Here is a 24,678-nt window from a genome sequence, read left to right on the forward strand (position 1 = left end):
TAGGACTTTTGAAATGGGCAGATGCAACAATGTAATAGTCTTGAGGTGGCTAATCCGCAGTGACCAGAACAAAGTAATTGTGTATAAATAAACATTCATGACTCATTCTTAACATCATGTGATCTTCTTTATCTCTCTAATACAAGTGATTACACCTTATGGCATCAAATCGAGTGTTTTCTCTCTTATTTATGGGTTGCATTTTCTATTTCATTCATAGAAAAAAAGCACTGCACACACTAGGAGTAGGGAAGTTAGCCCAGAACAAGCTACCAACATATTAACAAAATATAGCGATGGCTAGCAGGTTAACAAAAGAGTCAACCATATATGCAATATGGCTACCTAGAAAAATGAAAAAAAATAACATAGCAATACTCAAACGTTATATCATCATCTAAGTGATATATCAGTAGCACTCATAAAGTGTGATGTTCAAATGGAGTCGGAAATAAGCCTCTCCCTCGAACGTATCAGTGAAAAGGGTGGTGATCCCTCTTGCCATGAAAAAATCACCGGTGCCTCCCACCACAGATAAATCCCTGTATTCAACAGTGGTTGGATCAGTCCTAGCCAATGTGATTGTGCCCTTATAATCAGTACAGTTGATCACAATCATGAATGAAAACCAAGCACTATAAGTGTTCTTCATGTCATAGAAGTATAATCCCTGAGCTCTGCCCACAGGAGGGGAGTGAAGATTATTGTCGAGTGTTAGAGGATCGTCGAAGACTACCATATCTCTGAATTTGTGATCGTGGCTACTAAAGAGAGCGGTAAGGTTTCCCCCCCGAGGAGCAGCCACAATGGCAGATGTTGCGTTGTGCTCGTTGGAGCCATTGTAAAGGATGTCATGATAATACAAAACCAGATTCATGCAAGGCTTCAATTGAAGCCTAGTGTTCTTATTCCCCCTTCTATTATTGGCTGCATACACCTTTTCCAGAAAAACTGGAGCCCACAACAGAATTGATAGAAACCACAAGTTCAAGAGTTTAGCACTTTTCACGCAGCTTGCCATGCTCGGATTCTATAGATAGGGCACTGGTGAAATTTATGCTCAGATCATAGGCATAGATGCAACTTATAAAAGAGAAAGGAAGTATGTGACTCAAACTATGTGAGTTCCATCTCTCTTTCTGATCTATTTATAGACGATTCTAGGAGTGCTGCTAGTCTCAAATAAAAGAGTATAAAAATAATTTTTTTCCCTAAGTCACAAATAAAAGAATACATACATATTCCATTAACACTAAGATAGCAGCCTACATAAGATTTATGAAAGGGATTAAAAGCATTGAAACTTCAAAGTCATCTAATAATTTTGCATAGCCGGGTAAGGATATCTTCACAGAGGAAATTGAATTGATTTTGATATTTTCCTGAACTTGCGGTAGGTTGGGAAGTATCATAACAGGAATTTTGAAATGGGTAGATGCAACAATGTAATAGTCCTAAGGTGGCTGATCCACACTGACCAGAACAGAGTAATTGTCTATAAATAAACATTCATGACTCATTCTTAACATCATGTGATCTTCTTTATCTCTCTAATACAAGTGATTACACCTTATGGCACCATATCGAGTGTTTTCTCTCTTATTTATGGGTTGCATTTTCTTCTCTCCAACATACTTATGGACTCTCTCTAGGGCACTTATGGATCAGCTATAGGGTGCACTTGTTAGAGTTTTACTCTGCTGCCCTAGTGCTCTTTTCTGCCCTTGTTGATAACATAAATTAGGGCTTGTAAGGTGGTTCCATTTGATCCCTTCACTCTCTTATGAATCTCAGCACAGTACAAGAGCAGGTGTCAACCTCCCTTATTCATTTTTCTATCACTTAGGATTTTATTCTTGTTGTTTGCATTGATATTTTTTGTGATCGGACTTTGTATGCAGAGAAGTGCCTAACATGAGGAGATTTTCTTGCTATTTTTCACGGTTTTACTAGCTAGAGAAGGCACCATTGTTTTATGTGCCTATTTGGAAATCTTGTGCATAGAGGTGGTGCACCTAATTTTGTAGACCCTAGTCTTCCCTTTTCATTTCTATAAAATAAATGCGAGGGTATGGGTCAACAATAGAGATTTGACATTCAACAATTTAATGGTTTTTCTGTAGCATATTTTCATGTGCAGAATTAATGACCATTAGTGACAAGTTTTGATAAGCATATGTTGAGTTATATTATTTGTTTTCTACAGTATGTGTTTATAAATTCATTACAAATAGTTGTTTTGAGAGGTTGTTTAGTTTAGGTTGTACATGGAGGTAGATTTGATGCTTGATGTTGGTACAAAACTATAGCCTTACTAGAAGAAATAAGCTTCAAATCTAATACAATTGATCTTACTGGCTCTGGCATAGAATCTACTAATCTAAAGAAAATTGCAACCCTTGCTCAATATGTTAAGCCATTAACAAAGTTCTTTGAAAATCTTGGTGATGAAGAGAATGTGATAATCTCTTCCAGTGCGTACTTCTTCCTTGAAAGAAAAAAAACATTGCACATGTTGCATAGTTTTTTTTTTGTAATGATTCACAAGTATGTCTCTCTAACCACACATTCACTTTGTTGTTTTTTCCTTGAAAGAACAAACAGTTTCGCATATATTGCATGGTTTTTTGTGATGATTCACAAGTATCTCTCTAACTGCGCATTCACTTTGAAAATAAATTTTACATGGGGGGGACATGGTGGGTGGTAGTGGGCACATCCCCCATGCTTCCCATGGTCCCAAGACAAGGGAATTCAGTGGGATATGTTTCCCCATGTCCCCTTTTTACCGAAATCTGGGGAAACATTGAAGGGGACATTTCCCTTTTCCAAGGGTTTCCTGGCACCCCCTCTAAAAACATGGGACCCCTAGTTGTTGCACCATAATTTTTTCCAATGAACTTAGAAGAAGTACATTTAAAAAATTACAAAAAATTCAAAACCCTAAAACAAATGTAAATATCTATTTCATGCTTTTATTATTCATGTTTTTGACTTGTCATTGTTTCTCATATAATTGAATTTTTATTTTTAGCATTTTGTATAGGGGTCCCTATGTTTGGAACCCCAATGATATTACCCTTGGTTTTCCTAAAATTTGGGGGCTGTCTTTACATGTCCCCAGAACATTTTTCCCCTTTCCTGCATACTGCTTTCACAAAAACTTGGTGGAACATTATTGAAAAATAATGAAGATGGAATTAAAGAAAGAGAGTGTTTATGGTTTTATATTAGAGACATATTAAAAAGAATAGAGAACATGGATTCCTATAATGATTGATCATTTCCTATCACAGGTTGATTTTGGAAATATATTTTTTCTGCCTAGAGTAAGCCCTACTCAAATTGCACTTATGTTGTTTTATCTTCTCTTTTACAATATGTAAAGATTTTTGGTTTTGTTTGGTGAGATATTGTATTAAACATAACATTTTAGTATCCTTGTTAATCACTTGAGTTGGTTGAAGTCTGTGGCAGATTGATGTGATAACTGCCACAAGTACATAATTGTTTAAGTAGCAAACCTTGCAAAAATATAATGTTTACAACATATTTTATGGCAGGAATAATTTAAATGCATCAAATAGTATTTCTGAAATTACTGGAGATAATTTGTTGAAAAGAATCCAATCAGAAGACTTGGATAACTGCCTAAAAAAGACAGGTGTGTTTTCAGTCATCCGGTGGGATTTGTTGAGGTAGAGCATTTTCGAGTGAAGTTATATGATGAGTCCTTATCATAGGTCTAGCCTGTTAGATTCGGTCTGGTTATCCCTCCGTCAGAGATCAAAACTCTTTTTTGCATTTCATGTTTAAGTGTCTCATCAGTTTCGATCAGTTGCATTTCGTTAGAAGCATGCCATAAATCTGACGACGAGGTTTGTGTCACTCATCCCCCTCGTGCTCTGCACTGCTGGCTCAGGTCTATTCTTAAAAATCAAGTCTTGAACAGTCATTTGCAGTCCTGTTTCAGTCTCTAGGTCATAATAGTTTTTTCGGTCATTAGGTCTAGGGTTGAGTCGATGGGTCTTTGACAAAGTGTAATAAAGCCAGCAGGCCAGAGGGAGGTCCTTGTTAGATTTTTATCTCAGAGATTTTTATCATTATATGGATAGATTATGACTTCTCTTCAAAACTCTGTTTTGAAGATAAGTCAATATTTCATTTTTGTAATAAATTTTCAAAAATTTCAGTTCTTGAAATGTCCTGGCGCAGCCTTGGTCTCCTTTGCCAGATCATATCATAGCTATCCCTGCAAAAAATTGTCAAAGAAAATCATTATTTAAACCAAATTTAAGGAGGAAACAAAAAGGTCAAAATTCTATTAATCCTGAAAAGGTGTCAATTACAAAACATAACAAAGTGGGTTATGAAATAGGAAAAAATCAAATTGGTATCTATATAAGGTTTTTTCAATGAAGTTTCAAGTCATTGTGCATCCCAAAGGAGGAGAAAACCATTGCAAGTCGTGTTTGAGCGTTTTGGAGCGGATTGGTCCTCATTTCACCTGTGCGGCGCATATAACAGTCTACGCAGCACACATAACTTGCGTGGCGCACACAGACATTCAGGCCAGTGCAAATTATAACTAGCGCGACGCACTGGGTAAGGACCGCGGTGCTTACAGTTTGGAGCCCGTAACTTGTTCGAAACCTCATCAAATCGCCTCCTCTTCACATCAATTTGTCAGGTAGGCTCGCCTCCATTGCCTTGGCTTTGTTTTTAATGGTGAATGTGATGGGTTCATGGATGATTGCCGTGGAGACCAGATTTTGAAAGCCTCCCTTTGTCAATATAAAAGTGTTGTAGGGTTTGAAAACAGTTTTGTTACCAAGGTTGTGTTTTTTCCCCATTTCCCTTTGTTCCTCATTCCCAAATCCACTCATCATACTTCCTCATTAATTCCCTCCATTAATTCCCTCATTAATCCTACACTACAATCCCTGAAATCCTAATCCCCCACCTCTATAAAAAACTCCTTAATCCTATTTAATATCCCAAACCCTAAAACCCTAATCTCATATTTACATTTCCCCTCCTATCCCTAAATACATTTTATTTCAAAGTTCCCTCAATCCCTGATATTTTCCCTTTCCTAATATCCCTTGTACATTGTTTCCCCTTGGTCACAACATTGTTTGAATCAAAAGAACAGTCCATATCAGCACACAACAGTTTCACTTATCAGCATTCATTTGAGGCAGTTTGTATATCAGCAGTGTTGTCATCTGTTCACTCATCGGAATATGAAGCAGAAACCCAAAGTGATTCTCCCGTAGGTTAACAAGAACTTCGGAGGCCTCGTAAAAGTGGCAAACATGTCAGGGAGGAACCAATCAACCTTAGAGAATTGCATGCTTGTCCTCTTGCTATGCAGTGCTTTGAGCATCAGTCATGCTATGAGTTTTGTCAAAAGGTAGCTGAGGTCCAATTTCATTATGAATTGGCTCGTCTTTTTGTCTTGCATTTGCACAGAGACCAAGCTACCTTGGCTGGGGTCACCTTTACACTTACACCAAAAACTGTTTCGCTAGCAACAGGTATACCAAATATTGGTGAACTATGGCATAAAAAACAACAGATTGATAAGCAGCATTATGAGCCATATATCAAACCCGGTTGCTTGAGGCAGCTCAAAAGAGTGTTCCCTTTCAGGTACCTGAAAGATGAGTATGCTCCTCTCATGAGATTGATCATGAAATATTTCAGTTGCGAGGGACGATTCTCTCGTCTTTATGCTTATCACATCAGGTTACTTATGCATTTCACCAGGGTGCGGATGATGAACATTCCATATTTCATATGTCGGAATATAGAGAGGATGACAACGTTTATACAACATAGAACCCCTCAGCAGCAACTCAACAGTGTATATCATTTTTCCCTTATAAAGATTTTGGTGATTCATCAGCCTGGTTCGCAGGGCATCACTTGGGATGACTTTATCACACGTGATTTCTTCAGAGCTTCACGAGAAGTATCAGAGGTGAAACATGAGGGTGAACCTTCTCAGCAGTATGAGAATCATGAGACCAGACCTATTTTCATTACATATCAGAGAGGCTATCCGAAAGGTACCAGACCTTTGTTTACAGCAGCAAAGCGAGTGTTATCTCCACCTGGCGTGGAAGGGGCCTCGCTTCCAACATCAACACCACAGGCACAGGTACAGGACAAAGGCAAGAAGCCCATGCATGAGAAAGGGCTTTCAGGTGAGTCATCAGGTTTTGTTATCATTCCTGATGTTGAGACAGCTACGTATTTAGAGAAGTCTAGATATAGAATGATGATTGAGGAGCAAGAAACAGACATTCAAGCCTTGGAAATCCAGTTGGAGATGGCCAAATGGAACATCAAGTATCTAGAACAGAGAAATAAGCAGCTTGAATATCAGCATGCGATCATGGAGCTACAGAACATCCGTGAGAATCGCCAAGCTACCCGACATAGGAGGATTCAGTTCACTTCTCTAGAGCGACAGGTCAATGAGGATCGAGAGTCTAATCTCGAAAGGGTCAACATTTACTTGGAGAAGCAGCTGAGCAAGGCCAATAGAGATAATGAATTTTTGAGACATATGGCTATTCACTACAGGGCACGGAACCAAGTTTGCAAGGCTCGGATAAGAAATCTAAAGGCAAAATTGAAGAAGGCAATTCGCAAGCAAAAGAAACAAAGGGAGCTCGATCGTCTTCAGATTTTGGTCGAGGCATCTTTAGCTCATCATCATACTTGATAAGGGAACTCCAGCCCAAATTTCAAGAGATTTGGGGCATTTTTGGTCATTTTGAAATTTTTGCATTTAAAAAACAAGTTTTTTCCCTATATGCACCGCGCACCTTGCGCGACCCATAGGATTGGGAGCTCCAAATCACAAATGGCTTGCAGTTTTGGATTTTTCATGGAGAATCATGAATTTTGGTACTTGGACAAGAAATTTGGGTGAGTTATGGGTCCCCAAAAGGTCAAAAAACATGCAAAAAATGACCTCACTGCCCCTATTTTGACACACAGGAAGCAGTCTTGGGAGAATTCACTTTTGGAGGGGCAAATGGACACCAATTTTGAAAATTCCACTTGGGTTGGATAGTAGACAGGCAGTGCTTTATAATAAGCCAACCTGAGCTCAATTTGGACTCCTGAAAGTACCTCAAAAACAGCAGCAAAGTAGCACGGCACATATAGATTTTTTTCCCTATTTTTCATCTTTCAGTTCAGAAACTCGCCTAGTTTGACCAGTTTTGATTTGTGATGTAATTTTTTACTTTTTCTTGATGTAATTGTTTGAAACATGATGTAATTTGACACTTAGTTACTTGGTCTAGTAGATTCATTCACCAAAGAGTGAAAATTTAATGAACGAATCAGTTTCCTACCTTATAGAGGCAAGTTGTTTTGACTGCCTAGATTGCAGTGCTTTGTTTAGAATTGGTTGAAACAACTCCTAGAATGATGAGCTCAACCCCTAGAGGCAAGGGAAGAGGTTGTCTTACCTATATTATGTAATTTCCAAGTCATTTTCAGGGTTGGACTCTTGGGAAAAGATTGACACTCTATTGTAAATTCACTTCTGCATTTTTTGGCAAAGGAAAGACCAGGGTTTTGCAGCACTGTTTGGGATCCATGTGGTTTTATGTGTTGATGGTGTGCTTATTTCAGTAATTGTAAGTTGTTATGTGTATCATTTTCCTTATCTCATCTTCTCCAATTGAACAAATGAAGTGTTAAGGTAGAATCCATAGATTGTTATGCTCTGCCTTTAAGTTTGTTTGATTTTCCATGTGTTGGTACCATCCCATGACCTCCTTTTTCCTCCTAAAACATATCATTTGCCTATTCCTTTTCATCATATATCTCTTAGAATCCTTGAAAATTGATTAGTTAATAGTTATATAGTTATTAAAATGCATTGAAATTGATTTAGGAGTTTTATGTTAAAGAATTAGAAGTTTTTGGTAAAATGGTTACAGGAAGTTCCAACATCCTGTAATTAGCTCATTGTTTGACATGTGGCACAACAGCTGGGCTAGAGCGAAAGGTATGGATGAAAAGTAGAATGTCCAAGCATGGACGAATACCTATCCTACAGCAGAATCGACCCTCCTGCATGCGCGGTCAACACAGGTCAAAGCATGGCACACTGGCGACAAAGGCAGCAACAGCAGAGCATTCTAATTTGATTTAGTTTTTGTTCTTTTTGAAATCAGTTTAGGATGGAAACATTTTAAAAATATCGATGTAGTAAAAGCGGCAACAGCCATATCATGTATGTAAATTCGTTTTTGAAACGTGTTGTAAAAAGACATATGTAAATACAGTTCGGTGTAATGAACAATGGTTAATCGTTGTATCATTTTGAAACAGAGTTTTTGAACTTAATATTAAGAATCCAGTTACAGTCACGACCCTTGTCTTGTGCGTTGATTTGATAACCGGTTGGATACAGTCCAGTATACCTCTAGAACGCGGACGGGCCCTGCGTTAAACTGGTATACTGTCCTTTTCATTTTATTCGCACTTAGGGTATTATATGGTTTGCACAGTAGTTAAGATTGGTTTCCGATTTCAATAGTTAGGATTGGTTATTGACTTTAATCGAATGCATATGGTTGTGTTTGTGATAATGCTTGAATAGCCCATCGCTGAGATCGTGAATCGTGTCCTGTAAGGGATTCGATCCCTGTGTTGTCTTTTAAAGCAATGTCATGAACTTTGTTTTCATTTCAAAATCTGTTTATGATCTCTGTATATTTTTATCTTGCATAAATATTAGTGAATGCTGGGTGTTTGTTGAACAAGGGTTTTATGTATAATGTGTCTGTAAGGAGATTGAAATCTTGGTTTGCAGTGATACACAGTGTTTAATTTCAGTGTTTAATTTGGTAAATGAATTTAATGACAGTATTGTAATCAGGTATATTAGCAGAGTGACCTGAGTGTTTGGATGATAGGTAACATACCCCAATCTTCCGTAAAGAAGTTCTATGACCTACATCATAACCACTTAGATAATAATCCTTTATGTCTATATACTTTAGACGCATGCCTCTAAGCTTACGCATCCTGGTCGATAATAAATATGGTCTAGTCTAGTACCGTGGATAGAACACTACATTTTGGCGCCATTGCCGGGGAGGCATACTTAAAGGATTCAAACAAAAAGAAAAAAAAATTCAATACACAAAAATAAACAAAAACACAGTTAGAAATCATGTTCATTTATGCCTAGATTTAGAGACAGTCAAGGTAGATTTGTAAAAACCCCCCACCATCTAAAAACTAACCCATCATCATCAGGAGCAGACTCTCTAGGGAATACAACACCAGCTGAGAAAGTTATCCAAGCATTGGAAGAAAAACAAAAGTCAGGACAGAGACTTACTCTTATTGAAAGGCAAACTTTATTTACACATAAATCTCAGAAGAAGCACTTTCCTAGACCTTCCACAGAAGGAGAAAGTAGTACAGTGACCGAACAATCTTTCTTTAATCTCCTTTTTCAAACAAGTGAAACTGACACAGAGAGACCTATTAGAATGGCTGAGGAAGGATCTGGATCAGTACCACGCCAAGGAGATGAAGAGGAGTCAACTTTTAAGTTTCCTATACATGAACCACAGGAAGATGATGAGATCAAAATGAAAAACATACCCCCATCCGTGCTACCAAACTTCTATGGTATGGCTTCGGAGGATCCAGAATCATTCTTGTTCGAGTTTGACATTGTATGTCAAACATATGGCTATACAGATGATGCCCATAGGCTTAGATTATTCCCAACGACATTAAAGGCATCAGCCTTAAGATGGTTCATGAGGCTTGGTGAGCATGCTATAGTTGATTGGGATGGCATGAGGAGAATATTTCTTAGGAAATATCAGCCTTATTGCAGATCCAAAGATTCTAAAGATGATATCTTTAGAATGAGCCAGCAAGAGGATGAAACCTTAGAGGAATATTTAGAATGGTTTGTCTATAACTTACAAAAATCTAAACACCGAACTATGCCTCTTGATCTGATCCACACAATATTCTTGAAAGGTATCCGAGAGGAATACATGGATGACCTCAACTTGATGGGAAAAGGTGACATTTCTGCCTTACCCTTTGAAGAAATCGCTGAGTTGTGCGAAAAGTATTCAAGGAGTAAAGCTAAAATGGGAAAGAGAACCCTGTCATCCAAAGTCACAAAATCTGCCTCTGCAAGTGTCACAAAGGCTGAAATAGGGAATCTTTTAGAAGAGTTTAAAACAGATCTGTTAAGCACCCTAGGGAACCAAATTGACACTTTAAAAGCCAAGAAGAAACAAGAAGATGAAGATCACATAATGGCTATCTTCTGCCCAAAATGCCGGAAGAAACATGCATTAAAAGACTACCCTCTAGAAAACATCCAAGTTTGTGCTTTCTGTACTGAACATCATGATATGTTTAACTGTCCTAAAGTTAAGGTTTTGCAGAACTGTAATATGGCAGCCAATGCAGAGATGAAAAACGTGTATTACATGGGTGCAAAGAGACCAAGGCAGCCAAGGCCAGCACCTCAAGGTATGTTTCCAAGTCAAAATTTGCAATTTCCTATGAATGATCAAATGTATGTACAAAACTCATGGAATGTACCCATGCCATGGCAGCACCAAAACCAATCACAACACCAATGGAGACCGTCTCAACAATAATCCCAATCTTATCATACATACCCTCAATCATACCCACCATACTCACAACCATATCAGCAATACCAACAGCCGTATTCATCACATTCTCAACCATATCAGCAGTATCCTCAGCAAGTTTCTTATCAGCCCCAACCTCCTCAACAAGCAATGCTTGCTCCTCCACCAATAAATCCACCACAACTGCAATTTCCAGCTAACTCACAACCTCCCAGACCCACTCAAATTCCTGCTCAAACTGTCCCAAATCCAAATAATAGAGCAGAGAGGCCAACCTACAATGTAGAAGAGGGAACCTCATATTCCACACTGCCTTTGCAAAATATTAACTTGAGGTCTGGTAGGGTACTCCACAAAGGTTCTCCAATAACAGATAAGCAAGAAGAAAACACAGAAAATGAAAATGAAATGACAAATCAAAGAACACCAAACAATGATACCAAAGATAAACATATGCAACCACTGCATCCACCTTTTCCAGACCGATTGGTCCAAATAAAACCTCCACTGTCTATACCGCAGTTTGATGTCTTAGATGAACTCAAGAATGTCTACATAAAAATTCCACTGCTGCAAGCTATAAAATACATTCCTATCTATACCAAAGCCATCAAAGACATGTGCCTCAAGAAGCCTGCTAGAAAAAGGATTGATCCTCAAACCATTCATGTTTTAGGAAATTTAGCAGGCCTTATGACCAATACCATCTCCATGGAGAAGTATGTTGATCCTGGCATCCCCAGAGTGACCACCATCATTAACAACATACGGATTCCAAACACTTTGATAGATCTCGGGGCCGCAATCAATGTCATGACTCTTGAAACCATGAGAACACTCCAGCTCATAAATTTGCAACATACAACAATTGTTCTAGAACTAGCTGATAGGTCTAAAGTGATTCCTGAAGGGATTTTGGAGGACATCATTGTCTCACTGGACTCTTGGGAGTATCCAGTGGATTTCTTAGTCCTTCAACCCAAATCCAATTTAGGAGGACACCCTATCATCCTTGGTAGACCATGGTTAGCGACTGCTGATGCATTTATAGGATGTCGATCGAGCAACATGATCATTTCAAGGGGGACCGAAAGAAAACAACTCACCCTTTATCCATCGGCACAATCACCAGCAGTAACACACAATTTGTGGCTTGATGATAAATTTAATGATAAAGAAGAAGTACAATCTATTTTTAGCATTGACCAAATCTATGATTTCCAAGAACAAGACAATAATGATTTGGTAGAATTATTCCTTTCTCAACCTGATATGTCCGAAAATTTGAGAAATGAACAATATCATGCTGCAGATGTACTTTTGGCCCAAAACTTTCAGGAAACATGCACCATTCAATCTTTGCAAACCACGTTCCATGACATTTTTCCAGTTCAATCCATCACCAACACACAGAGTCAGATCATAGAGATTAGTCCAGGGAAAACTCTGAACATAGGCAATCACCTAGACTCATCTCAGCAAGAGAGATTGATTCAACTCTTGAGAAAATACCAAAAAGCCTTTGCTTGGGACTACACCGATATGCATGGGATTCACCCCAACACATGCACTCACCATATCTATACAGATAGAACCATTAAACCAGTGAGGCAACCACAGAGAAGAATGAACCCCATGCTCCAAGATATTGTCAGAGAGGAATTGCAAAAACTTTTGAGAGTTAATTTTATATATCCTATTTCTGACAGTCAGTGGGTATCCCCATTGGTTATAGTGCCCAAGAAAAATGGTAAGTGGTGCATTTGTGTTGATTACAGACAGCTGAACAAATCAACGCTCAAAGATTATTTCCCACTACCATTTATTGACGAAGTGTTAGACACCCTAGCTGGCAAATCATCATTTTCTTTTCTTGATGGTTTCAGTGGCTACAACCAGATCAGGATCGCCTCAGAAGACCAGGACAAAACCACATTCACCTGTCCTTGGGGCACTTATGCTTACAATGTTTTGCCATTTGGACTTTGCAACGCTCCAGCTACATTTCAGAGAGCTGTGCTAGCTATTTTCGCTGATTTAATTCATGATTGTGTTGAAGTTTACATGGATGATTTTTCAGTATATGGAAATTCATTTGAACATGCATTAGAAAACCTTGAGAGAGTTTTGAAAAGATGTATTGAAGCTAACCTGTCCCTCAGCAATGAAAAGTGCTTTATGATGTTAAACGAAGGGATAGTGTTAGGCCACTATATTTCTTTTCAAGGCATCAAGGTTGACCCAGCAAAGATCCAGATCATTGCTGATTTGCCAATCCCACAGAATCAGAGAGAGGTAAGAAGTTTCCTTGGGTATGCAAGCTACTACAGAAGATTCATTGAACATTTTAGTAAAATAGCTTTACCTTTGTTTAAACTTCTAACCAAAGATGTACTTTTCAACTGGAATGAGAACTGTCAACAAGCATTTGAACAACTCAAAAAGAAGCTATCAACCGCACCAGTCTTGAGAGGGCCTAATTGGAGCCTACCATTTCATATCTTCACGGATGCATCTGACACTGCAGTGGATGCATCCTTAGGCCAAAAAGAGGAATCTTGTACTTATGCCATTTATTTCATTAGCAAAAATCTAACACCCGCAGAGTTAAACTACACAGTTACAGAAAAGGAAACACTTGCCATCATTTATGCTGTGAATAAATTCCGACATTATATAACTGGTTATGAGGTCTTTGTACATACTGATCATTTTTCCATTCGACATTTAATGAATAAACCAATAACTAGTGGCAGAGTTACCAGATGGTTATTATTGTTACAGGAATTTAACATCACAGTGTTAGATAGACCAGGCAAAGAGAACCAGGTGGCAGATTTTCTTTCTAGACTACAAAATCCAGGTGAGGTTGTTCCAGTTGAAGATTCTTTTCTAGATGAAAACTTATTTTCAATTTCCATAGTAACTCCTTGGTATGCTGATTTGGCCAGTTATTTGTCTACAGGAAGGACACCTCCACACTTTACTGCAAAGGAAAGGAAGAGACTAGTCAAACAAAGTGCTAGATATTCATGGCTTAATGGCGATTTATTTTACACTGGTTATGATATGATCATTAGAAGATGTGTAAGAAATGATGAGGTAATTGATATTTTAAAATCTTGCCATGATGAACCGTGTGGTGGGCATTTTGCAGCTAAGCGGACAGCATTCAAAGTTCTTACTCTTGGATACTACTGGCCATCCATTTTCAAGGATGCCAAGAAGTATGTAAAGAGTTGTGACAGCTGCCAAAGAATGGGCAGGCCAACAGCTACCGATGAGATGCCCCTTCAGCCCCAAGTTCACTTAGAGCCATTTTACAAATGGGCTCTAGACTTCATAGGTCCCATTAACCCAACGTCCAATGGTAAAAAGTACATCTTAGTATGTACTGATTACATCACAAAGTGGGCTGAAGCAAAAGCACTGGTTAGAGCCACCGAACACACAGTAGTAAATTTCCTTTTTGAAGAGATTTTTGTGAGGTATGGAGTACCAAGGGAAATTGTGACTGATCAAGGTACTCAATTCACCTCAAAGCTAGTGAAGGACATCACAGACAAATACCAAATCAATCATAGGAAAAGTACCCCTTACCATCCACAGGCCAATGGGCAGGTTGAATCCACAAACAAAACTTTGGAGGGGATCATTACTAAAACTGTGGCAATGAACAGGAAGAATTGGGAAGAGAAGCTCAAAGATGCACTCTGGGCTTACAGAATTACGTGGAAAGATACTACCGGATTTACACCATATCAATTGGTGTACGGCAAAGAGGTAATGCTTCCTATTGAGTTTCAAATACATACTTTTAAACTGGCTGCAGATTTGCAAATTGACTTGGACCAAGCACAAAAATAAAGAATTCAGTAGTTGAACCAGTTGGATGAAATGAGGCAGCAAGCAGAGGAGACCACAATCCTCATGCAAAAACAAAGGAAGCAGTGGCATGATGCACATATTAAGAAGAAGCAGTTCAAGGAAGGTGACTGGGCTTTACTTTTTGACTCTAAATTCAGAGATCATAAAGCCAAGTTCACCACCCATTGGATGGGCCCATATGAAATTATTCAGGCTTACGACAATGGTTCAGTCAATCTCAAAACTATTGATGGGGAAGGTCACTCCTTTACTGTCAATGGTCATCGCCTGAAACTATACACCAAGCCCATCAGCAAGCAAGATTTTCTCCATACAGTATCTCAGCAAAGAGAGGTTGAGGTATTGCAGCCCTCAGCTGCAGTATCACTGCCTTAGTTCATTTCCTTTCAATTTCAGAGTCAAAAAGAAATAAAAAATAATAATATAAAACTAAAAAAAAAACTAAAATATATATATATATATATATATATATATATATATATATATATATAGATATATATATATAAATTAATATATATATATATATATATATATATATATATATATATAAATAATGGGTTAGATGTGAAAACCAGCCTCTGGCACACTCTAACCCCGAATTCCTACTTGAAAACCAATTCGTTGGTGGGTATGAATTCTCTTTCTTTTGTTCACTGTTTGATTTATCAACTGAATCATGACTTGAGGACAAGTCAAAATTTTAGTCGGGGAGAGAGGCATCAACATTTTGTTCTTTTATCTCTCCATTGTAAATTCTTAAAGATTTCTTATCCTATCTCTTTTGTAAATTTCCAAAACAGCTTGTTCTAGCATTCCAGACTTCAATAAATAAGCTGGTTTGTCATTGTTTTATCTCAGAGGGACCTGGTTATAAAAATTATGCAGGGGGACCTGTTCTATCCAGACGACTATGCTACCAACACCAGCAGTAATGGGACCTGTTTAAGACACCTAGAAGGGACCTGTTAAAGGGATTGTCACCTTAGATGGCTACTTCAACAAAGTTTCATCAAGTTTCTACAAGGATTTGGGCACCAAGACTCCATCAAATGCCCAAGTTCAATGAACCTGTATACATATAAGGAGCTACATGAACATCTTCAAATTTTTCTCAAGGGACCTGTTGCATTTAATCTTTCACAAGGGACCTGATGCATTCAATCCTTCTCAGGGGACCTATTACAACAAGCAAAAGAACAGTCAAAAAGGGACTAGTCCTACTCAGCATGTCAATACAACAACAACCAACAAAAGAGTAATATGTTTCTTATTCTTAACATTTAATTTCTTAGATTAATTTTTAATGTAAATTTGATGACTGTGACTGTTATGATCGATTTCAAGGACACCTACATTTTCCATCATCCCTTATCCCACTGATTCTTATCATTTTTTTTCATACTTCAACCTATTCATACCTCTGAACCCATTACCAACACATCAACCTTGTCATGCTAAATGCATCCTACAGCCATACCAACATCTTCCATTTGACTGAATGCCAACTGAAACAGGACACATGGTGGATTGTGTTTTTAAATAAAAGGGGAAAGAAACAAATGTAAAGCGGCCTATTCATTGTATTCCACATGGCCAAATCATGACTCCACCACCCGACGTAGCCAAATGATTCAAGGGACTCCCCGAAATCATACCCAGCATTGCATATACGCCTTCAGCGCTCTTATGGTGACATCTATACAAGCGGTACAGCACTCCTCTGTTCTAAAAAATGAATACGCTATGAAGTAAGTACAGCTGGTTATCCCACCATCATTTTTGGTTATCTTATGTTGGGATTTGATTTCTCGTGACTTCCACAGTAAGAATCAGAAGCAGTGAGCGCCGAAGGAAATATTATCATATGGTTTTGACAAGAACCGGAAGCAGTGAGCGCCGAAGAAAATATTACCATTTGGGTTCGACTTACATAGTGAGGATTGGAAGCAGTGAGCGCCATAGAAAGGGAAACATAACCACTCGGTTTCTACTCCCACCAAAGTCATAAGACAGTCGACTGACTGAGCATCATATTAAGGGAGCGACACACCAGGTAACAAATTGAAATTTCTTTGTTAAAATTGCAAGACATAAACAGAGAAGGGTTAGAGCACGACCCTCTGCCACTATGACTAATAGGGTCGAGCCGAGTGTGTTCGACAGTTCTCAATATTATGAAGATTGCATTGCAATTCTTAGAGAGATACAGTGGTTACCATTTTTAGAAAAATTTCATGGAAGTAATGAAGAGGTTACCAAACAATTTTCTTTCACCTTCAATGGAGAAAAAGCCCTGATAGGTAACTTCTCATTCAGGGTTTCAGAGGTTACTATAGCTCAGTCAATAGGGATTAGTCCAGAAGGGGAGAAGTACTTTAAAACAAAGAAATTTAAAGAGAAATCGTGGACACAGTTTATGTCTAGATCCAGAGTCTCATCAGTTAACTGGAAGAAAGGTGTTCCAAGAAGTTGGTTGATGCATCCCTGGGATGAGATGGTCTATATCCTTCAAAAATTCATAACCTGCGAAGGCCGTTACAGTATTGTTTATCTATACCATATTAAACTACTGCTCCACTTGAAGAAACAATGTGTTATCAGTCTACCATATTTTCTATTACAAAGCTTAACCAAGATATCCAAGACCATCCAGAAGCAGAAGGGAAATGAAGACAAGAGCCTATATCACTTTGGCTTAATTAAAATTCTTATTGAGCATGAATTGTAGAGAAGAGGGAAACCGTGGAAAGAGTTCCTAGCTGCTAATCAAATTAGAGATGAGGAAGACAAAGAAGAAGTGCAGGAGGACTCAGGGTTCATGAAGGATATTGATGAAGAAATCCCAGTATCCAAAGCTAGCAAGGCACCTCTACCTGTGGGCAGCATAAGGACTAGGAACATGAGAAAGGAAGATGCTAAGAGGGCAGAACAAGATAAAATTTTCACCACTTACTCACGAAGAACAAGGAGGACACCAAAAGCCCAGTTACAAGAAGACCAGCTTGAATCCAATGCACCTGCACAAATGGATGTTGAGAGCGGTGACCACTCACCACCAGGGCTAGGAGTTGATATAGAGGTAGAAAGCAATAATAGGCAGGAAAAATGTTCACCACCTCCCATTAAGAGACAGAAGAAATTGGAAAAACAAATTGAAGAACTAAAGGAAGAGCTCATGGAGGCTAATATGCTACAAAAATTTATCAAGAGAGAAAATGAAATGCTCCGAGCGCAGAGTAAAGAAACTCAAAAGAAGAATGAAAAGTTAAGGGAGAGAATCAGTGAACTGGAGGCTGAGCAAACGGAGATTTCTAACTGGGCCACTAAGTGGTACAATCAGAAGAAGACCCTCAAAGAAAAATACAAAAGATTAAAGCAGGAGCTCAAGGGTCAGAAAGATACCCAGGTGAAAAAGAATGTGGACACATTGCTAAAGGCAACAGAGATCCAGGCAGGGACAGAGTTCAAGGGAAGCACTTCGGGGTTAGCATGAGGACATGCTAATTCCTTAAGTCGGGGAGAGATGTTGGTACCATCCCATGACCTCCTTTTTCCTCCTAAAACATATCATTTGCCTATTCCTTTTCATCATATATCTCTTAGAATCCTTGAAAATTGATTAGTTAATAGTTCTATAGTTATTAAAATGCATTGAAATTGATTTAGGAGTTTTATGTTAAAGAATTAGAAGTTTTTGGTAAAATGGTTACAGGAAGTTCCAACATCCTGTAATTAGCTCATTGTTTGACATGTGGCACAACAGCTGGGCTAGAGCGAAAGGTATGGATGAAAAGTAGAATGTCCAAGCATGGACGAATACCTATCCTACAGCAGAATCGACCCTCCTACATGCGCGGTCAACACAGGTCAAAGCATGGCACACTGGCGACAAAGGCAGCAACAGCAGAGCATTCTAATTTGATTTAGTTTTTTTTCTTTTTGAAATCAGTTTAGGATGGAAACATTTTAAAAATCTCGATGTAGTAAAAGCGGCAACAACCATATCATGTATGTACATTCGTTTTTGAAATGTGTTGTAAAAAGACATATGTAAATACAGTTCGGTGTAATGAACAATGGTTAATCGTTGTATCATTTTCGAAATAGAGTTTTTGAACTTAATATTAAGAATCCAGTTACAGTCACGACCCTTGTCTTGTGCGTTGATTTGATAACCGGTTGAATACCATCCAGTATACCTCTGGAACGCGGACGGGCCCTGCGTTAAACTGGTATACTGTCCTTTTCGTTTTATTCGCACTTAGGGTATTATATGGTTTGCACAATAGTTAAGATTGGTTTCCGATTTCAATAGTTAGGATTGGTTATTGACTTTAATCGAATGCATATGGTTGTGTTTGTGATAATGCTTGAATAGCCCATCGCTGAGATCGTGAATCGTGTCCTGTAAGGGATTCGATCCCTGTGTTGTCTTTTAAAGCAATGTCATGAACTTTGTTTTCATTTCAAAATCTGTTTATGATCTCTGTATATTTTTATCTTGCATAAATATTAGTGAATGCTGGGTGTTTGCTGAACAAGGGTTTTATGTATAATGTCTCTGTAAGGAGATTGAAATCTTGGTTTGCAGTGATACACAGTGTTTAATTTCAGTGTTTAATTTGGTAAATGAATTTAATGACAGTATTATAATCAGGTATATTAGCAGAGAGACCTGAGTGTTTGGATGATCGGTAACATACCCCAATCTTCCGTAAAGAAGTTCTGTGACCTACATCATAACCACTTAGCTAATAATCCTTTATGTCTATATACTTTAGACGCATGCCTCTAAGCTTACGCATCCTGGTCGATAATAAATATGGTCTAGTCTAGTACCCTAGATAGAACACTACACCATGTTTTCATCTGTTTAAGGAGAATCCTTGAAAGATTCTTGCTCTCCTTAGCTTCTCATCAGTCAGATCTAGCCATTCATTATCTTTAAAAGCATCAAGACAATTGCCTACCTTGCCCCAAGTAGACCTCTGCAAAAACTGTGTCTCATCCCCACACCCAAAATTGCCTTTTCGTTTGATTCAACAAAAACCCTAAAAATCAACCTCAAACTCCTTGTACTTCATACCTAGCCTAAGATCAACTGCAAATTTAGTCATCTCGAGCCTCATCATTTACCTTTTGCCGATATTGACCAGGAGAGAGCCCTCTCCTATCCTCGTAGGGCTAGCTACGAGGCTGAGCGTGGTTTGATGTGGACCTAGAACCTTGTCTTTTCAGCCTGAGACAAATCTAGGCTCTAACATAGCCTTGTGAGAAAGGTGAAGGTGCAGAGTAACAATTTTTCTTCCATCAAGATATTGTAAAATGCTCTAAATTTTCCATGTTGTCAAAACTCCATGAATTAGGAAAAAAAAATTATAGCCATTAGATAGCAATAAGAAGGATTTCAACAATCCTGTGCATCTCAATTTTTGATAGCTAGTAGCAATGACACTCTTAAATAATCACCTGCATTATAGAAGAACTTGTTGCTACTATATGAACAAGTCAATGTATTGGATGCCACTAGGTGTTTGTCAATGTCAAAGTAGAGAGAGAGCTTTGATATGCCTTTTGAATGCTTGATGTGATTAAATGGAGAATGCTTGTTATTCCCTGTAGTTGCTTGGCTTCTTTATACTTCCTAGCTTGGTTTCTTGTTATTCCTAGATTTATTCCCTATTTTCATAAGTCTGATAAAGATTGGGGACATCTTGATACTAAAGAATTATTGCCTCTTGTTTTGCATGTGACTTTGAAAGAGCTTTCTTAGTTTCCTTTTCTCCTCTTCCCAAGTGCCCAGTCCCCATCCTAACTTTCCCATCTTACATACTTACTGTTTTATTGTGTTTAGGTTTATATTTGGGGTTCAATATTCAGACCCTTTCACTAGATATTAACGCTGTTAGATTCAACCCCTTCAAATGGCTAGCCATTTTCACACAAATGATTCAATCTCTCACCAACGGTCCGACAATAATTGATTGTGATTCGCAAAAAGATTTCAAACCTTTCTATAGGAAATTCCTGTAGCTAGTGTCTACCGGAATCACAGTTGTAGAACCAATTACCAGAGCTACACACATACAAATTTTTGTGTGTATATTCACACTCAAATGTCATTCATCACACATAAATTGCTCTAGCATGTAAATTGTTAGCATCCATCTGATCAGATCTTATTCCATTTGCATAGGCTGCTAGAGGTATTGGATTGAGGGGCCCAATTGAAGTTTCAATACATCAATGTTCACATGCTATGGATTTGAAGGAATGTGCAAGATTAAGTAATTACTAATGTTCAATTGACAGAGCATAGCAACTAGAAATGTGTAAACTTCCTTAGTTGTCCTTGATGTGTGAAAATAATTGAGGCCTGTGAATTATTTTGTTTCAAACATTGGACTCCTATGTAGATATTACTTGGCAAGGAACAAAATGCTTCCAGCAGACCCCGAACTTGGCCAGTTGCAAATGGGACAAGTAATTTATTTATTTCTTACACCTTAGAAGTTTGATTTTGAAATTGCATGATTATATTTTTCAATAAACGTATTATAGTTATAGACAGTTATTTTTCCAGATGCCACTTATAAAGATGATAAATTCACTCTTCCAGATGGAACACATATTTTCACCATACAAAAACTTACCTGGGTTATAGAGAAAAATTTTCTCCTGGCAACAATGTTTTTCTACCTATTTTATTTTCTAGGTTACCAAGTTTCACATAGGGGTTCGGATATAGATCCATCAGGTTTTTGAAAAGCTAGGTTTTGGATTTCTCATGAATAAGGTTCTATAGGCTAAGATATTTTGGAGATTCTACTCAGTTAAGGATAAGCTTTGGAGAAACATTCTAAGAAGCATGTAGTTTATATGACAATATCACACTGGAGAGGTTTTATTGCTACCTGATTCATGTCTTGTCTATTATTTGAGATTCCTTGAAATCTTGTGATGGAACTATCCAACCTTAGAAATTTGACTCTTGGAAGACCCTAAATTCTTCTAGGAATGTTTAGTGTGAAACACAATCTCCTTTGTCTGTCCCTTCATGTGGATCATGTTTTTGACATACCTTGAATTAATTTAAATGAAACTGAGTATCTATATCCATTGTTAATTGGTATCAGAGAAGAACAAGAAAAATCAACATCTGACAAGATCAAGAGAAAGAGAATAAAATCAATCAAGCAATCCATAACGTATAATGTATGAAGCCAAAAAGAAAGGGCTTTACATGGAATTATTGATGAAACGCAAATACATTAAAGAGTTTTACCTGGATTTGCTAGATTTGGAGAAAGTGCTAGGGAAATATCAAATTTAGGAGAAAGTAGCTAGATCTATTAAATAGGGAGAAAACACCCACCTGTTTGATCAAGGCCTTACTCCCAACCTCCCTAGAAGATTATTTCCTACTACAGTTGTTTAAAATTAACATTATACATTCAAAGGAGTAATCATTTGACAAGGAATTAGAATGTAACAACGTAAACTTTGAAACGAGAACTGATATTGTTACCCATTTCGTAGAGATAGCAAAAAATTGACCTGATTTTGAAAAGAGGCGATACAGAACACACATATTTTTTAGAGCATAGTTTTTGGCACTTTAAATAACTGATATGATTACCCATTTCGTAGGGGTAGTAAAAACGTGACCCGATTTTCAAAAGTGGTTAAGCATAATACACTTCTTTTTGTTGGGAGCATATTTTTGACATTTTAAATTTTCTTATGTATCAAATATAAATGTTTGTTTTTAAATACTAGTGATTTTCACACTGATTTTGAAACGTGTAGATGCAACGTGTTGATACAGCATACCTTTTCTTTTAGAGGGCTTATTTTTCACACTTTAAAATTTATTATGTCAAATTTTTTTTTTTTAATTATGATTACTTAACGAATTTTCAAGTTGTTTTTTTTTTTTTTTTAAATGTTGACTAGTTAAAAAAAAAAAAACAAATATAACAAAAGACAAACAAACAAAAAAATATTAAAAAAAAAATTATCTCATAAACCATAAAAGAATTTGGAGAAAAAAAAAAAAAAAAACAAAAAAAAAAACCAAAAAAACAAACAAAACAAAACAAAATTAAAAATATATATATATATATATATATATATATATATATAAAGTTAAGCAAGTAAAAATAGCAAAAAAAAAAAAAAAAACATTAACAAAAACTAGGAAAAATTTTTAAAAACAAACTAGATTAAACAAAAATAGAAAATTAACCAAAAAAAAAAACTAGTAAAATTAATATTAAACACATTTAAAAAAAAACTAAAAAAAAAAAGAAGAAAAATTTAAAAATATATGTCTTTTCAAAAAAGAAAAGAAAAGAAGTTAATTAATTAAAAAACATTTTAAGCTTATAAAAAAAAGTGTTTTTGATTTAAAAATAAAATATAAAAAACAAAAATAAAAATTATTAAACTTTCATGGCTTATTTAAAAACAAAAAAATTAAAAAAAAATTGAATTTAAATTTTTTTTAAACAATTTTTTTTTTTTGTTTTTTAAATTTTGTTTTTATTTAAAAAAAAAAAAACGAAATTCTTAACGCCCATGGTTGCACCACCACATGGCGGCGGGCGGGCCGTAACGGCCCACCCACTGCCCGATGGTGGTGCAGTCGTGGGCGGAGGGCTGCGTGCTGTTGGGCGATTCTCAGAATCACCCAACGGCCCTCCCGCCGCCTAGTGGTGGTGCGGTTGTGGGCAGAGGGTTGCGTGCAGCCCGTCCGCCCATGGTCGTGCCACCACCGGCCAGCGGGTGAGCCATGAGGCGATTCTCGGAATCGCCCAACGACCTCACCGCCACCCAGTGGGGGCGCGGCCGTGGGCGGAGCGCTGCACGCATCCCCTCTACCCACGGCCATGCCACCACCGGGCGGCGGTCAAGCCGTTGGGCGACGCGGCCGTGGGCGAAGGGCTGCACGCATCCCCTCCATCCACGGCAATGCCACCACTGGGCGGCAGTCGGGCTGTTGGGCAATTCTCGGAATCGCCCCATGGCCCGGAGAATCGCCCAATGGCCTGCTCACCGCCTAGTGGTGGCGCGGACTGGGCATTAAGAATTTCTTTTTTGTAAATAAAAACAAATTTAAAAAAATGAAAATTTTTTAATAATTTTTTTTTTAAATAAAATACAAAATTTTGTTAAAAAAAAATAAATTTTAAAATTTTTTAAATATTTGTTTTTAAATAAACAATGAAAATTTAATAAAACAAAAAATAATTTTTTTTTTTTAATCAAAAACACATTTTTTTACAAGTTTAAAATGTTTTTTAATTATTTTTTTGTTTTTAATATGAAAAGACATATATTTTTAAAATTTTCATATATATATAATAATTTATTTATTTTTTTTAATTTGAGTTTATTTTTGTTGTTTTAATTTTAATTTTTTTTTTTTTTCTATTTTTACTTACTTAACTTTATATATATATATATATATATATTTGCTTTTTTTTTTCAAATTCTTTTATGGTTTATGAGATAAATTAAATTTTTTAACATTTTTGTTTTTTTATCTTTTTTATATATATTTTTATATTTGTTTTTTTAAGTAATCAACATTTTAATCTTAATTTCACTAGTTTTTTATTTTTTTTGTTAATTTTCCATTTTTTTAAAATCTAGTTTGTTTTTAGTTTTCAATTTTTTTATAGTTTTTTGTTAATGTTTTTTTAATTTTTCTATTTTTACCTACTTAATTTTATAGTTTTTTAAATGTTTTTTTTTCCTTTTTCTTTTCCCAAATTTTTTTATGGTTTACATATTTGTTTTTTTTTTCCCCAGTTTTTTTAATTTTTTTTTACTATTTTTTTGTTTATAATTTGTAATTTTTTTTTAGTTTTTAATTCTTATCTTTTATAGGTTAATTCTGTTTCTCTTTTTTTTTTTACATTTTTATGATTGATTATTTTTTATTTTTTATTTTTTAATGTTTTGTTTTAAGTATATATTTTAATTTGTTTTGTTACTTTTTTTTTACCCTTTTTTTGTTTTGTGTTCTTTCTTTTTTCTTTTTCTTTTCTATTCTTTTTTTTTGAAATTTTAATGTTTTTCAAGGTCATGATAAAATATTTTACGCCAT

General features: G+C 36.7%; 1 protein-coding gene across 1 annotated transcript; it reads right to left on the bottom strand.

Moving 5' to 3' along the window:
- Positions 1–409: 409 nt before the first annotated feature.
- Positions 410–23,457, bottom strand: LOC149168922 (disease resistance response protein 206-like). The gene is made up of 3 exons (XM_089425017.1): positions 23,158–23,457; positions 10,287–10,332; positions 410–927 (listed from the first exon to the last, which is right to left on the bottom strand). The coding sequence occupies exons 1-3, from the start codon at positions 23,455–23,457 to the stop codon at positions 410–412; spliced, it is 864 nt and encodes a 287-aa protein (XP_089281143.1).
- Positions 23,458–24,678: the final 1,221 nt, after the last annotated feature.

Source organism: Pinus tabuliformis, chromosome 4_2 (genome assembly GCF_031772625.1).
Source record: "Pinus tabuliformis cultivar Carrire ecotype Pingquan chromosome 4_2, CPIR1, whole genome shotgun sequence".
Lineage (NCBI taxonomy): Eukaryota > Viridiplantae > Streptophyta > Pinopsida > Pinales > Pinaceae > Pinus > Pinus tabuliformis.